The sequence below is a fragment of the Mirounga angustirostris genome, unplaced genomic scaffold, assembly GCF_029215605.1.
Source record: "Mirounga angustirostris isolate CCGP_5_RB_7025 unplaced genomic scaffold, mMirAng1.0.hap1 SCAF_2, whole genome shotgun sequence".
In the NCBI taxonomy this organism is placed as follows: Eukaryota; Metazoa; Chordata; class Mammalia; order Carnivora; family Phocidae; genus Mirounga; species Mirounga angustirostris.
Genome location: NW_026991710.1, coordinates 74,063,746 through 74,078,184, shown reverse-complemented (window position 1 = coordinate 74,078,184; position 14,439 = coordinate 74,063,746). Strand labels below are relative to the sequence as shown.

Genomic DNA, 14,439 nt, shown 5'->3' with positions numbered 1-14,439 from the left:
GTATAAATTCATCCATTATCAAAGCAATGTTTGGAACATGGGATCATAAAAAAAAAATCAATGAAGAATCTGAAACTTCCAGAGATTATAATAGAATTTCTAATGATAATTTGCTGGAGATTTCTCTCAAAGAAGGGTTTTTTGTTGTTGTTGTTGGTGGTGGTGGTGGTGGTTGTTTTAATCATCATTCTCACCACCACCACCACCACCACCACCATCATAATCATCATCATCATCAGTGCTCTTGGGGTGATAGGCTTTGACAGAGGCAAATACTACAAGGAATTCTCACCTAGTAAGAAGCAATCCTTCAATACATTCTTTGAAATATTTAAATTTGTAGTTTTTAGCAACATGGAAATATGTTCACCAAAAAATATTCTAATATAGGAACTTTTAAAAACAGTGATAACGGCTAGTAAAAAGGTGCTATAGTTTTATCACATTTACTAATGTTAAATGTTATTTGGATTTAAAAGCTGTTTGGACACACTTTTGAGTCATCCGTTTGTGTGATGATAAACCACTTAACCTCTGACCTAATGTATCAATTATAGACCCTTTAAAATCAGCCATTTAGTTGAAATATGGCACCAGTTTAATGAATTTCCAGGACATGATTACATTTCACTGTTCGCCGGAATTTGAGACTGGATTTATATGTATATATTTTTTTTTTCAAAATCCAGCACTCCTTTGAGAGAAAAAATAAAATGCAGAGGGCAAACTGTGGTATAAGAGTTAAGAATACCTTAAATATGGTTGCTATTTAAAAGTTAAACTTAATTTAAATCTTCCCTTTTTCGTATAAGAACCCATGAAGGAAAGAACAAAGTTAACTCAAATCCTAGCAGTGAATCACAGCATGTAAAAACATCTTCTAATACCATTTTATTTTGGTTCTGGTTTTGTTTGGTCATATGATTACTAGTGCATTATAAGTAATGCCTTTAAATAAATCAATAATCTCCTATTGTGAAATTCTGGGTGGATACCTATAAATAAAACTGAAGCACTACCCTTGGCTAAATTATTATCTTAAGCTAACTTTCTGTATAAAGGCTGGTTCTAATTTTCATAGTTATCTTCTAAAATGTGATTTAATTTTTAAACCTTACTTCAGCCGTAATATTCACTTGTGTCACTTCTATACATTTTATGCTGTGATGCCTGTTCTGAAAATCTCTCCACAAATGACAAAGCATTATTTATATTAGAGAAATAACATGAAATGGAATGAGATGTATAAGAGCCATTTAAAATAAGATTTAAAATGAGAATATTTGAAAGAATATATAATCACCATATACATTATATTCCATTTTAAACATTACTTTCCATTGAAATTTTAAACAGAAATAGCTGTATAAATTCATCCACAAGAACGTGCTGATTGATTATAACCATAATGAAAGGGTTTGCAAATAATTACCAACAGAATATAGAAGTAGAGATTATGAAGTCTCATCAAGTCTTCAAAATAACCTCTAAAATTTAATACCTTCAGTAATTTAATAAAAAAATAATCAATACGGTGTTTCTTGACATTTTATATAGAAAATAGAGTGCAGAATCAAAGACAAACTCTTCCTGTGGTCAGGAAAATGGATCGAGTCTTAAACATAAGGTCATATTACACATAAATTATAAAATATATCATGTTTCATTTCAGTTTTTTGAAATCACATTACATAAGACCATACAACAGAGGAGCACCATTTACTCTGAAGTTGTGAGGCTGTGGAGAACACCTGATAAGTTTAAACATAAAATGTTACGGTATGCTTTCAAGGCATTGCAACCGAATTTTTAATGCATGTTCTTCCCTATTGGCTGGTATGGATACCAAATGGATACATACTCATTAACTGTTTCAAATGTTCTGAATCATCCATCTTCCAGCCATTTTAGAAAACTGTGTGTGTGTGTGTGTGTGTGTGTGTGTGGTGAGAAAGAGAGAGAGAGAGAAAGAGAGAATTTAGCAGATTTTGTATTTTTTGTGTTACTATAAAACACATAGAATTGATAAAACAAGGTTTTGTAAATTATAAAGTCAAAACATCATAAGGTACATTTTTTTATTGTGACCAGTTATAAAATATGGAGATAAAGAGTATAAACAGAATGAAAAGATTCCACACATAAATTGAAATGAAATGATAGTATTATAATCTCCCAATGGCCCCTGGGATACTGTACTTTATTACTGGATATCATGAACTAAGAAAGGCCCAGTGGCAAAGGAAGTGGAAATACAAATCAGGTCAACTGACTGATGAAATAAGTGGCTGATTTGCCTCTTGCCAATCATCACAACTTTCAAGAATCTAGAAATCACATTGCTTTATGCATAGTGTGAATACATGTGTAAATCAATCTATCACTAAGACAATATAATGAAAGTACTCAGGTACCACACAACATATTTTTTGTTTTAAATTTTATTTTGCGCAGGAATTATATATATATATATATTTTTAATCACCATGCTTAAGTGTATTGATTTTTTTTCTCAGAATAGTAGTCAAATGGAAAGGAAATTTCCATTAAATAAAATCACTGCCCTTATTGGGAAATCAAGAGCCACAAAAGAAATTATACTATGGCATTCAATATTATTAAAAATTATAATTTCCAGAGTAATTTGCTATTATCTTTTTCACTAAATTTATAGTTTTAGAGAACAGAAAACATTGTTATGCTGTTAATCTCAGACCCATGTATATTAGAATACATCAAATAGTTTCTTTTCCCTCTAAAAATAGGGTTTAGCTAATATTCAAATTATTTTGCATTCCTGAAAATAAGATTTTGGAAGAGATGATTAACGATAGGATTATCTTTTGTTCAGACCATTATTTAGGTATGTATATGATTAACTACAGAGTGTATATTACTTAAAATTTAGGATGAATAAATTTGCATTTCCCATTTTATTTTAATTCTTTCCAAATATTTAAGATACTTTAAATCAGCTGTAATTTTTGTCCCTACATAGAAATATCCAAACTAATTTTGTAAAGATCTTGTTTTTTAGATGTATACAAGGCAACACAAAAGTATCAAATTCAATGATATCTATATCAATAGCCTCAGAAAATGAAGGAAAAAAATAAGATAATCTGATAACTACATTATTTTTCACCTACTGTATGTTTTCCTTACGTTAGACACTTTATTGGCCCTCTCCTTTAAAAAAAAATATATAACATTATAAATTACATCAGTGTTTTTTCCAATTGCCTTCAAAAAAAGAAATTTAGGATGTCAAATTTTCTAGGAGACAACCTTGAAATACAATAAGTTCTTTCCTCTCAGGATTCTATATTTATTGATCTAAACATCAATACTTGTTTTAAAAATGCTTTTGAATAAGTAGCTTTTTTGCTAAAATAGATCATTCATTACTCAGATGATCTTCCCTAGCAATATCAATGGAATTGTAAGAGTAAAGGAGAATGGGGCAGCACATATTTCCTTGAGTTACTCTGCTTCCTTGGGAGCACTGGTCACTCTGGGAGCCTACTCTGGAGACTTCCTTGGTAGGGAGCCTACTCTGGAGCATAGTATAAAAGGAAAGATCAAGGATTATGGAATCCAGGTCAACATACATGCTGCATGTCCTTGGGAAATTACCTACCTTTCTGATCTCATTCATGAAATGAGTAAAGCAATAGCGAGCTTATTAGGTAGTTGTAAGCTGAAAATTAATGCTATGGAATGGATCTTTGTGTTCCCTCTAAAGTCATATTTTGAAGCTTTAACCCCAGTGTGATGGTATTGGGAGGTGGGGCCTTTGGAAAATATTAAGGTTTAGATAAAGTCATGATATTGGGGCCATGTGACAAGATCAGTGGCCTTATGAGAGGAGGACATAGCCAAAATGACACAGCTGTCTGCAAGCCAGGAACTGAAACTGCTTGCACTTGGATATTAGATGTTCCATCTTCCAGAACTATGGGAAATAAGTGTCTATTGATTAAGCCACCCAGTCTATAGTATTTTGTTATGTAATCTGAGCTTACTAAAGCAATGAGGTAATGTTTGGAAAGGATGATTACAGAAGCTCCTTTTCTTGAATTTTATGTTCAGGAACCAAAAAGTAAGTTCGTTAGATTAAATCAGTAAAGTTAAAGGGACTTCATTGAAACTTCTCTAGAAAGAATCATGATATACCACATTCAGGTGGAAGAAACCCACTCTGTATTAGGAATTTTTTATTGCGTCAAGATTTTTGTGGAAAACTCTCCGGGTCTAAAATAAGGTATACTACTTTCATTCTTTTCCATATGTAACACAACTGGAAGGTGTATCTTTTACTTTTGTATTTGGCCTATGCTACTTGGAACTGCAGCTGGGTTCTGAGAAAGATCAAATTCATTGTAAATAGTTTATGGATATGTTTGTGGTTCTGACTATTGGTGAAAGAACACGGCACAGATTAAGATTTGAAAAATAAAAATCTGGGGATAATGTATACTAGAGGAGTAGGCTTCTTTGGTTGATAGTTGGCTGTTTGCTTTTCTACACAGTGTAATTCAGCTTTTTATAAGAGCCCAGACAGTTTATATTTTCTATCATCCCTGCCACATGTTTAGATATAGCCTAGAGTTGGCATGATGAAGTTAGCTCATGGAAAATGAACAAGAAAAAAAAAGGTTAAATTCCAGGAGGTATAAATTCCCAAAGGATACATAATGTATAATTGACCTGTTTCTTGTACAAAAAAAAAAAAAAAAAAACCATAATAGACATGATAATAATGCCTAGAGTCGAGTCCCAGAATGCAATTAAAATCCTGGTATAAATGAATCAGTGCTGCATTTAAACTGATCTATCACCCAGGGAAAAGCCTCAGCCATGGGGAATGTGATTCAGTCACATGGATGGCAATTTCAGACAGCACCTTTAGATATACCCTTTCTTATTCCATTTTTAAGCACATAGAGTTTAAGGGCTGGTTTGAAGCACTTCATACTTCTACAGATATTCAAATGTATAATTCTGAAGGTGAAAATGTGGGACAAAATTGAGATTATAAGATTATACTCTGTATTCCAAGTTACTCACTGTATTGGAGTACCACTTTTTTATAATGGGAAAGGTGATAATGCATGTGGAGCAACACTACTTGACAGTCAATAAACTGCTCTTACTGTTCCATCAACTTAGAACTAAGTTACTAAGAAAGTTCCTGGGAGGACTAGTGGAATATTGTTACTTATCTTGGGGATGTGATCTGTAAATACATGATAATTAAAAAATGCCAACTTTTCAGGGGGAGGTATTATCTCAAACACACACAAGGCAAAAAAAAAAAAAAAAAAAGTGAAATTTCTTTTGAATTCAATAACACTCGGGAAATAATGACCATGGGTTGGATTAAACCTTGGAAAACTCAGAGTAATCATGACCATTTGTAAACATTTTAAGCTAGGGAAGTATGGGCATGTCTACAAATGTTTAATGGTGACTAGAGGCTTGCTATTTTATTTATATCTCAATCCATAAATGATGAAAGCAAGTTGAACAATGTGTGGCTCTAGGTTCTTACCCTGAGCATATTGATACTGGTAGATTCATACCTTGAGCATTTTGCACCTACAGTCTCAGGGTGTCATTTGCACAAAAACGATGGTGCTCCAAAGAAGCAAAAATAGTTGGAGAGATACTTCATGATTTTGCTGTGACTCTGTTAGCATATAAAATTACTCAAAAAAAAATCACTGAGTTCATAGAAAGAGTTGCATGTTCCAATAATTACAAAAACAGGAACAGTTTATTTCCGGTGGAAACAGCTTTTCCTCAAGGAATATCTCTTCTTAAGTGTCCTTTAAAACACATTCAACATTCAGAAGAGACCATTTGCAGCAGACATTTTACAGGGTTGCTTCGGCTCAGCTACACACACACATGCACAGAAGAAAGAGGAACGGAAAGAAAAGACAACTGCTTCCCTCAGAAAAACAAGCACTTTTTCCCCCTGGTGTCATGTCTTTGGATATGTACCGCCTTGGAGAAATGTATAAATCATTTTTATACATGGAACTGCCTTAGAAAACTAGAGATTTTCGTACAAAGAGATCAGTTTGCTGAAAGAATACCCACGTGCCATTGTTCTGAGTTACTGTACATACACGAGAGGAACTTACAAAGGAGCCCTGCTTTACAGTTACTGATGTACACCAGCAGAGCGGGCTTACAACTTCTCCAGGCCTGAGTTACACTTAGTATTACAAATAATATTATAACAATGCTGAAAATACTGATACAAAACAGCTCTAAGATGATATTTCCAAAAAATACCCCTCCTTTTAAAATTGAACTGTTGAATCCAGGTTTTCTTTTTGAACGTTTCAGCTTTAAAAAAGATTTTTCAAGAAAATACTAGTGTTTAAAACATCTCTTAAAATGTCTATTAAATGACAGATTTTCTTAAATAGACTATATTTTTACAAAGCATAATTCAAAAGTCTATCTTTCAGAAAAACAAAACTATAAACTCCAAAAGTCCAAATCAAAAACATTATTTGTGATACATAGTTCTTCCATATCCTGGGAAAAAATCCTTGATTATTTTATCATGCTAATTTATTTACAGACTTCAAATATTCTAGCAACACACACCAACATTCAGGACAAATGAAGCTGAATTCCACAATTAATACTCATAGTTTTTCTATCATTTCTTAAATATTGCCCAGACCAAAATGTATATCTGCGTGAATATTATAGCATCTAAAGTAGAGTGGGAATTTTAGATCACAGTCTCATTCAACCAAGCAAATTTCTGTGTGTATTGTTCTCTTTTGGCAGAATTACAAACACACAAAGAAAACATTTGGCAAACATTTGTCTTGATGCACATGTGTCTTCCTTTGGAAAACCAAAATTAAAAGTAAAACATTTCCACTAGGCTCTTGACTCTTACCAATTCTAATCAAAGTGTAAAAATGGAGCAAAGTTTAATAGTTAGAGCTGGGAGGAAATTTAATGGCTTTTCCCCAAATGATAGAACTTTAATCCATTTTTGTATTAAGAGATGCATTTCATACACAGCTTTAATTTAAGCAGATTAGTCAGATGCCATGCTAAAACTGCTATCTCAATTTCCCTTTATTCATTTCATTTGTACATGCTGATGGAGTCTGTCTGTTAGAGAATGCAAGGGAAACATCATGCAGTAGGTATGACAATTTCAATTTGCAGGGACTATGCCTAATATGGATAAAGTTACTAGCTTTTATTTCTGTATAAGAAAATTGCAGCCCTGATCCTTACTGTTTTAAAACTATTTATTTATTTAGTTCTACAGTTGTGTGCAGCTGTTATTAATTAAACATAAAGGATTTATTTAGATTTATTGGTCATCTCATGTGCACTTATGTACAAAACATATTAGGCCTTGTTTGTTAAAGAGAAATATTTCCCGTGAAATGAGTTTTAAACATTTCTGTTAGAGATTTATTTCTGAGATCAAACTGCCAAATTTCACATATATTTACTTTTTCTTCTAAATCTAGATGACTGAGTTGTCAGAATTGTGTATACTGGGCTACCAAGAAACTGACTTCCTGTTCCTCAACTCATCACATAAAGCAATTGATACATAGTGAGCAAAATTGGACATACATAAAAATAAGTAAAAATGTTAAAAATACAAGGAAAGTGAAATAAAATAGTTTTCTTGGAATGACCCATCCTTCAGATTGAAAAAAAAATGCTGATATTGCCATGACAGTGACTCAGAATATAACATGTCACGCTTTATGCATCATTTGATAGAATTCACCCAACTTTACCACCTCACTGTGTTATGTCCTACTACTTCAACAGCCATAGCAAAACGGAAAGCAAAAATTTTCAAAGATCAGAGCTGTCATTCTCTATTTGGATAGCAATTACTCAGTCTGAAATCCTTTGTGAACCAGTGTGAACTAAACATTTAGAGGATAAAAGAAATAGCCGTATCTCCCTTAAGAGTATGGCAGGATAAGCTTGAATGTATGTAATAGAGAGGCAGACGTATCTCTAGGTTACATGCAAGCAAGCTTCATTCTTCAAATAAATACACATCAAATATAAGACTTTAAAATCCTTCTTTTCTTCTCCTTCTATTAACTATGTAATTTAAAATTCTTTACAGTTCCTTTATCTATTTATTCCTCACGTCTATTTTCACAGTAACACCATTAAGTGAACAGAGTGCTATTTGATATTATTACCTTCTGAAACGTCAATGCATATCAGTGACTGATAAAGATAAATAAACTATGGACTATATAAACCAACAAGATGGTCCCATTTATTATACATATATATAATAAAGTCTTCAAGGCTACCGAACCTAATTCAATTAACATGCCTGAACCCTCATTCTAAAAAAAAAAAAAAAAAGTGCACAATTCTTTGTTTATAACTAAAAATAAGTAAGGATATGACAATTTAAACATGAGCTATGCACGAGAAACACTACCCATCCTTATCCTACCAAGAGACAGGAATAGGGTGATTTAATTATCCATCCTGTTGGCCTAGAGTTTGCAGCTCAGTGGTGTGTAAATTGTGGTGGAGAAAAACATTCTTTCTGCTGTACATGTGTAAAGAGATTGGCCCTCTTGGTGGCTGTCCAAACCTTCCTGTAAAGGTCGAATGCTGTCGGGCCACAGTAGCTTGGTCCTTTGGTTTCTCTGAGAATGTGGAAGGCCCTTCGGTCTTAGCTGTTGGCTTCAGAGAGTTCTGCCCTACGGTGGCTCGTAAATTCTGGGTGACCTCTGATGTGAGGGTTTCATAAGTTCCTCTTGAGTGTTTGATAACTTCCACTAGTTCCTTGTCCTTCAAGAAATTACTTAAACATAGACTTGATAGTTGACAGGTCTTACTTTTGTAGGGGCTTGTCTGATCAGCTGCTGAGTATCTAAAACGGTCCTCGGTGGGAGTATGCATTGCTTTTCTGTCCCTTGTGCTGAGACTTTGGCTCACAATTCGATTTCGATACGTAGCCTACAGTAGACACAGAAAGGAGAAGATGTCTAAAAAAAAAAATCCATTCATAGCATACATAGAATACAGAGTGGTATTTTTACATATGTGTACAAACCCCTAAATTTTCAACAAGGCTTAAAAAAAAAAGAACATAATTCATGAGATTAAATTTCCCAGTGCAATACTGCTACAAATAGTGGTTAAATGGATAATTTACTGTAAAAGACATTTTTAAAATATTTTTGGAGCAGTTTTAGTTTTTTTTTAAATTAATTAATTAATTAATTTATTTTATTCTTATGTTAATCCCCATACATTACATCATTAGTTTTAGATGAAGTGTTCCATGATTCATTGTTTGTGCATAACACCCAGTGCTCCATGCAGAACGTGCCCTCCTCAATACCCACCACCAGGCTAACCCATCCTCCCACCCCCCTCCCCTCTAGAACCCTGTTTGTTTTTCAGAGTCCATCGTCTCTCATGGTTCGTCTACCCCTCGGATTTCCCCCGCTTCATTCTTCCCCTCCCGCTACCTTCTTTTTTTTTTTTCTTAACATATATTGCATTATTTGTTTCAGAGGTACAGATCTGAGATTCAACAGTCTTGCACAATTCACAGCGCTTACCAGAGCACATACCCTCCCCAGTGTCTATCACCCAGTCACCTCATTTCTCCCACTCCACCCCCCACTCCAGCAACCCTCAGTTTGTTTCCTGCAATTAAGAATTCCTCATATCAGTGAGGTCATATGATACATGTCTTTCTCTGTTTGACTTATTTCGCTCAGCATAATACCCTCCAGTTCCATCCACGTCATTGCAAATGGCAAGATCTCATTCCTTTTGATGGCTGCATAATATTCCATTGTATATATATACCACCTCTTCTTTATCCATTCATCTGTCGATGGACATCTTGGCTCTTTCCACAGTTTGGCTATTGTGGACATTGCTGCTATAAACATCGGGGTGCACGTACCCCTTCGGATCCCTACTTTTGTATCTTTGGGGTAAATACCCAGTAGTGCAATGGAGCAGTTTTAGTTTTACAACAAAACTGAGAGGAAGATACAGAGATTTCTCTTACACCATCTGCCCCACACATTCATAACCTCCCACCATTATCAACATCATTCACCAGAATGGTACTTTTTTTTTTTTTTTTTTTTACCAGTGATGAACCTACATTGACATATAATTAAAGTCCATAGTCTACCTTAGGGTTCACTCTATGAGCTGTACCTTCTTTAGTTTGGAACAAATTCATATGACACTTCTCTATTATGATGTCATACAGAATATTTTCACGGCCCTAAAAATCCTATGTGCTCTACTTAATAACCTCTCCCCTTCTCCTCTGATCCCTAGCAACTACTGATCTGTTTATTGTCTCCACGATTTTGCCTTTTTCATAATGTTGTATAGTTGAAATTATACAATATTCATGTAGTCTTTTCCTATTTGGCTTAGTTCACCCAGTAATGCACATCTAAGGTTCCTTCATGTCTTTCTATGGCTTGATAGCTTATTTCTTTTTAGCGTTGAACTAAAAGGCATTTTGAAATTTGTTTTTCTAATTTCCTAATTTGAATTCTATAGTTTTATCTGAGAATACAGATTATTTTACTGCGTAATGCACATCCATATATGAGGCCATTAAATTTTTGTTGGATTTAAAATACTATACTTATTTAAGCATATGCTAAGAGAGTTTTAGAATTACCAATATCATGATTTGTGTCAGCAAAATGGTAACCTAGAAATTTAAGGAACTAAATACAAAGTAACTACAATGACCTAAGGAGAACTATAGAGCACTTAGAAAAATTTCAGCAAGTGTTTAATTTAGACTTTTGGTTATACTTTGTTAATCAGAAAAAATCAGGTCCAAGAGTATATACTCTTGTATACTCTAATAAGAGAAATATATACCTACTCTTGTATACTCTAATGAGAGAAATATATACTCTAATATCTCTAATGTATACTCTGAGAGAAATAAGACATAGCTCATTGAATCATGCTACAAAGAAAGCAAAGAATCACTGACCTCTACCTCTCAAACTAATAATACATTGAATGTTAATTAATTGAAGTTAAGTAAAAGAAAACGAGGGAAGGGGGAAAAATATTTTCCAAAGTTAAAAAAAAAAAAAAAAAAGAAAGCAAAGATTACATGCTGGCACCAGAACTCCTCTTGAAGAGAGCCCTATCTTTGTTTAGAAAAATACAGACATAGAAACTGACAAGTTGTCTTATGGCTCTAGAGGCAAAAAGTGAAAGATTTATTGTTGCAAAGAAGGAGGAAAGAGAAGAGTATAGAGTACACTGTGGCAGTCAACTGATATAAAATGTGCTGAAGGAACCAATGAAAATTTCTGCATACTCGACATCTAGATGGTGTCGTTTTACATATCTATCATTTCATCGTTCCCTAGAAAACCATTTCTCTAAAAGTGATCTCTATTTTGAGCCCCAATTTACTTATCCAGTCATCACTTTGATTAATTAATATATTTGACATAGAACCAAACAAACTTGATTTTGACTCTGAAACCTATTCCCCAAATATCCTTTTTCTCAATAAATGGCACCATTATCAGGCCAACACCGGGAAATTATCTTTGCTTTCTCTCTTTTCCTTATGTCCCTTTAAATCAAGGTCTTACTGCTGTACTGCAAAAATGCAACCTCAAGTCATCCACTTTTCTCATATACACCTTATCTACCTGACCCAGTTCGCTGACACATATTAAGCATTTAAGAACCACTGAAAAAGTTTATCTGCTTAAAATAATAATACATGATATTTATTGAATGTATATTAATGCCAAGCATTCTTCTTATACCCGTACATATTTAATTTTCACAACAGTCTTTTGAGGTACCTTCTATTATTCCTATTGTAGGCATACCTTGGAGATACTGCAGGTTCAATTCCAAACCACTACAATAAAGCTAATACCACAATAAAGCAAGTCAAATGAATTTTTTTGGTTTCCCAGTGCATACAAAAGTTATGTGACACTATACTGTAGTCTATTAAGTGTGCAATAGTGTTATGCCTAAAAAAACAATGTACATGTCTTCATTAAAAATATTTTATTACTAAAAAAATGTTAGCCATCATCTGAGCTTTCCAGGAGTTGTAATTTTTTTTTTTTTTGCTGGTGGAAGGTCTTGTCCTGATGTTGCTGGCTGCTCACTTATCAGGGTGGTGGTTGTTGAAAGCTGGGGTGGCTGTGGCAACTTCTTAAGATAAGGCAATGAAGTTTGTCACCTTGATACACTCTTCCTCTCACAAATGACTTCTCTGTAGCATGTAATGTTGTTTGATAGCATTCTACCCACAGTAGAACTTGTTTCAAAATTGAAGTCAACCCTCTAAAATCCTGCTGCTGCTTTGCCAACTAAGTTCATGTAATATTCTAAATTCTATGCTGTCACTGTAATAATTTCACAGCATCTTCACCAGAAGTAGGTTCCATCCCAAGAAACTTTATTTGCTCATCCATAAGAAGCAACTCCTTATACATTAACGTTTTATCATAAGATTTCAGCAATTCAGTCATATTCTAGTCTCCAGTTCTGATTTTAGCTCTCTTGCTATTTCTACTACATCTGCATTTACTTTCTCCACTGAAGTCTTGAAGCCCTTAATCATCCATGAGGGTTAGAGTCCATTTCTTCCAAATTCCTGTTAATGTTGATTTTTTTACCTCTTGCCATGATTCATGAATATCCTTAATGACATTTGGAATGGTGAATCCTTTCCAGGTTTTCAATTGAGTTTGCCCATATCCATCAGAGGCATCACTCTCGATAGCAGCAGCTATAGATTTACAAGATTTACTTCTTAAATAATAAGACTTGAAAGTTGAAAGGACTTCTTGATCCATGGGCTACAGAATAGGTGTTGTGTTGGCATGCATAATAAAAGCATCAATCTCATTGTATATTTCCCACAAAGCTCTTGAATGATCAGTTGCATTGTCAATGAGGAGTAATATTTCAAAAAGAATCTTTTTTCTGACAGTAGGTCTCAATAGTTGGCTTAAAATATTCACTAAGCCACACTGTAAACAGATGTACCGTCATCCAAGTTTTGTTCCATTTATAGGGCACAGGCAGAATACATTTTTTATGGTTTAAGAGCCCTAGGATTTTCAGATTGGCTTCAATTTAAAGTCACCAGCTGCATTAGCCTCTAACAAGAGAGTCAACCTGTCCTTTGAAGCCAGGCATTGACTTCTCCTCTCTAGCTATGAAAGTCCTAGATGGCATCTTCTTTCAGCAGAACTATTTTGACTACACTGAAAATCTGTTGTTTGGAATAGCTACCTTCATTAATTATCTTAGTTAGAACTTCTGGATAACTTGCTGGAGCTTCTAAGTCAGCACTTGCTGCTCCACCTTGACCTTTGATGTTATAGAGATGGCTTCTTTCCTTAAACTTCATGAACCAGTCTCTGGTAATATCATATTCTTCTTCAGTTTCCTTACCTCTCAGCCTTCATAGAATTGAACAAACTTGGGGCCTTTCTGGGGATTAGGCTTTGGCTTAAGGGAATGTTGTAGCTGGTTTGATCTTCTATCCAGACCACTAAAACTTTCTCCATCTAAGCAATAAGTATATTTCACTTTCTTATCATTCATGTGTTCACTGGGGTAGCACTTTTAATTTCCTTCAAGGACTTTTCCTTTACATTCACAATTTGGCTGTTTGGCCCAAGAGAACAAGCTGTCAGCCTATTTTGGATTTCAACATGTCTTCCTCACTAAGCTTAGTCATTTCTAGCTTTTGGGTTAAAGGTGAGAGATGTGCAACTCTTTCTTTACCTAGACCACTTAGAGGCCATTGTAGTGTTATTGCCATAATTTCAATATTCTTGTGCCGGGGATAGGGAAGCTCAAGGAGAGGGAGAGCGTCAGAGGAGTGGCTGGTTGGTGGAGCAGTCAGAACACACACCACATTTATCAATTGTTTGCCGTCTTCTGTAGTTGCAGTTTGTGGCACAATTTCTTTTTTTTTTTAATTTTTTTAAAAGATTTTATTTATTTATTTGAGACAGAGAGAATGAGAGAGACAGAGAGCACATGAGAGGGGGGAGGGTCAGAGGGAGAAGCAGACTCCCTGCTGAGCAGGGAGCCCAAAGCGGGACTCAATCCTGGGACTCCAGGATCATGACCTGAGCCGAAGGCAGCCGCCCAACCAACTGAGCCACCCAGGTGCCCCTGTGGCACAATTTCAACACTGATAAGAGAGCACCATAACAAATATAAAAACAATGACTATTTTGAATTATTGTAAGAATTATAAAAATGTGACACAGAGACACGAAGTGAGCAGATGCTGTTAGAAAAATGGTGCCCATAGACTTGCTTGATGCAGGATTGCCACAAGCCTTCAAACTGTAAAAAATGTCAAGTGTGATAAAACAAGGTATGGCT

At 34.5% G+C, this 14,439-nt stretch overlaps 1 protein-coding gene across 10 annotated transcripts in view; it reads right to left on the bottom strand.

Annotated features, from left to right (window-relative positions):
• Positions 1 to 1,665: 1,665 nt before the first annotated feature.
• The window catches only part of CCSER1 (coiled-coil serine rich protein 1), a 1,348,832-nt gene continuing 1,336,058 nt past the window's right edge, over positions 1,666 to 14,439 (bottom strand). For 8 of the 10 annotated variants that reach the window (XM_064584807.1, XM_064584806.1, XM_064584808.1 and 5 more), the window contains one exon: positions 1,667 to 9,003. In XM_064584807.1, the coding sequence (XP_064440877.1) occupies positions 8,518 to 9,003 (486 nt within the window). In that variant the 3' untranslated portion in view covers positions 1,667 to 8,517. Of the gene's footprint in view, positions 9,004 to 14,439 lie in introns of all 10 variants that reach the window. The other 2 variants (XM_064584812.1, XM_064584811.1) reach the window with 1 other exon arrangement.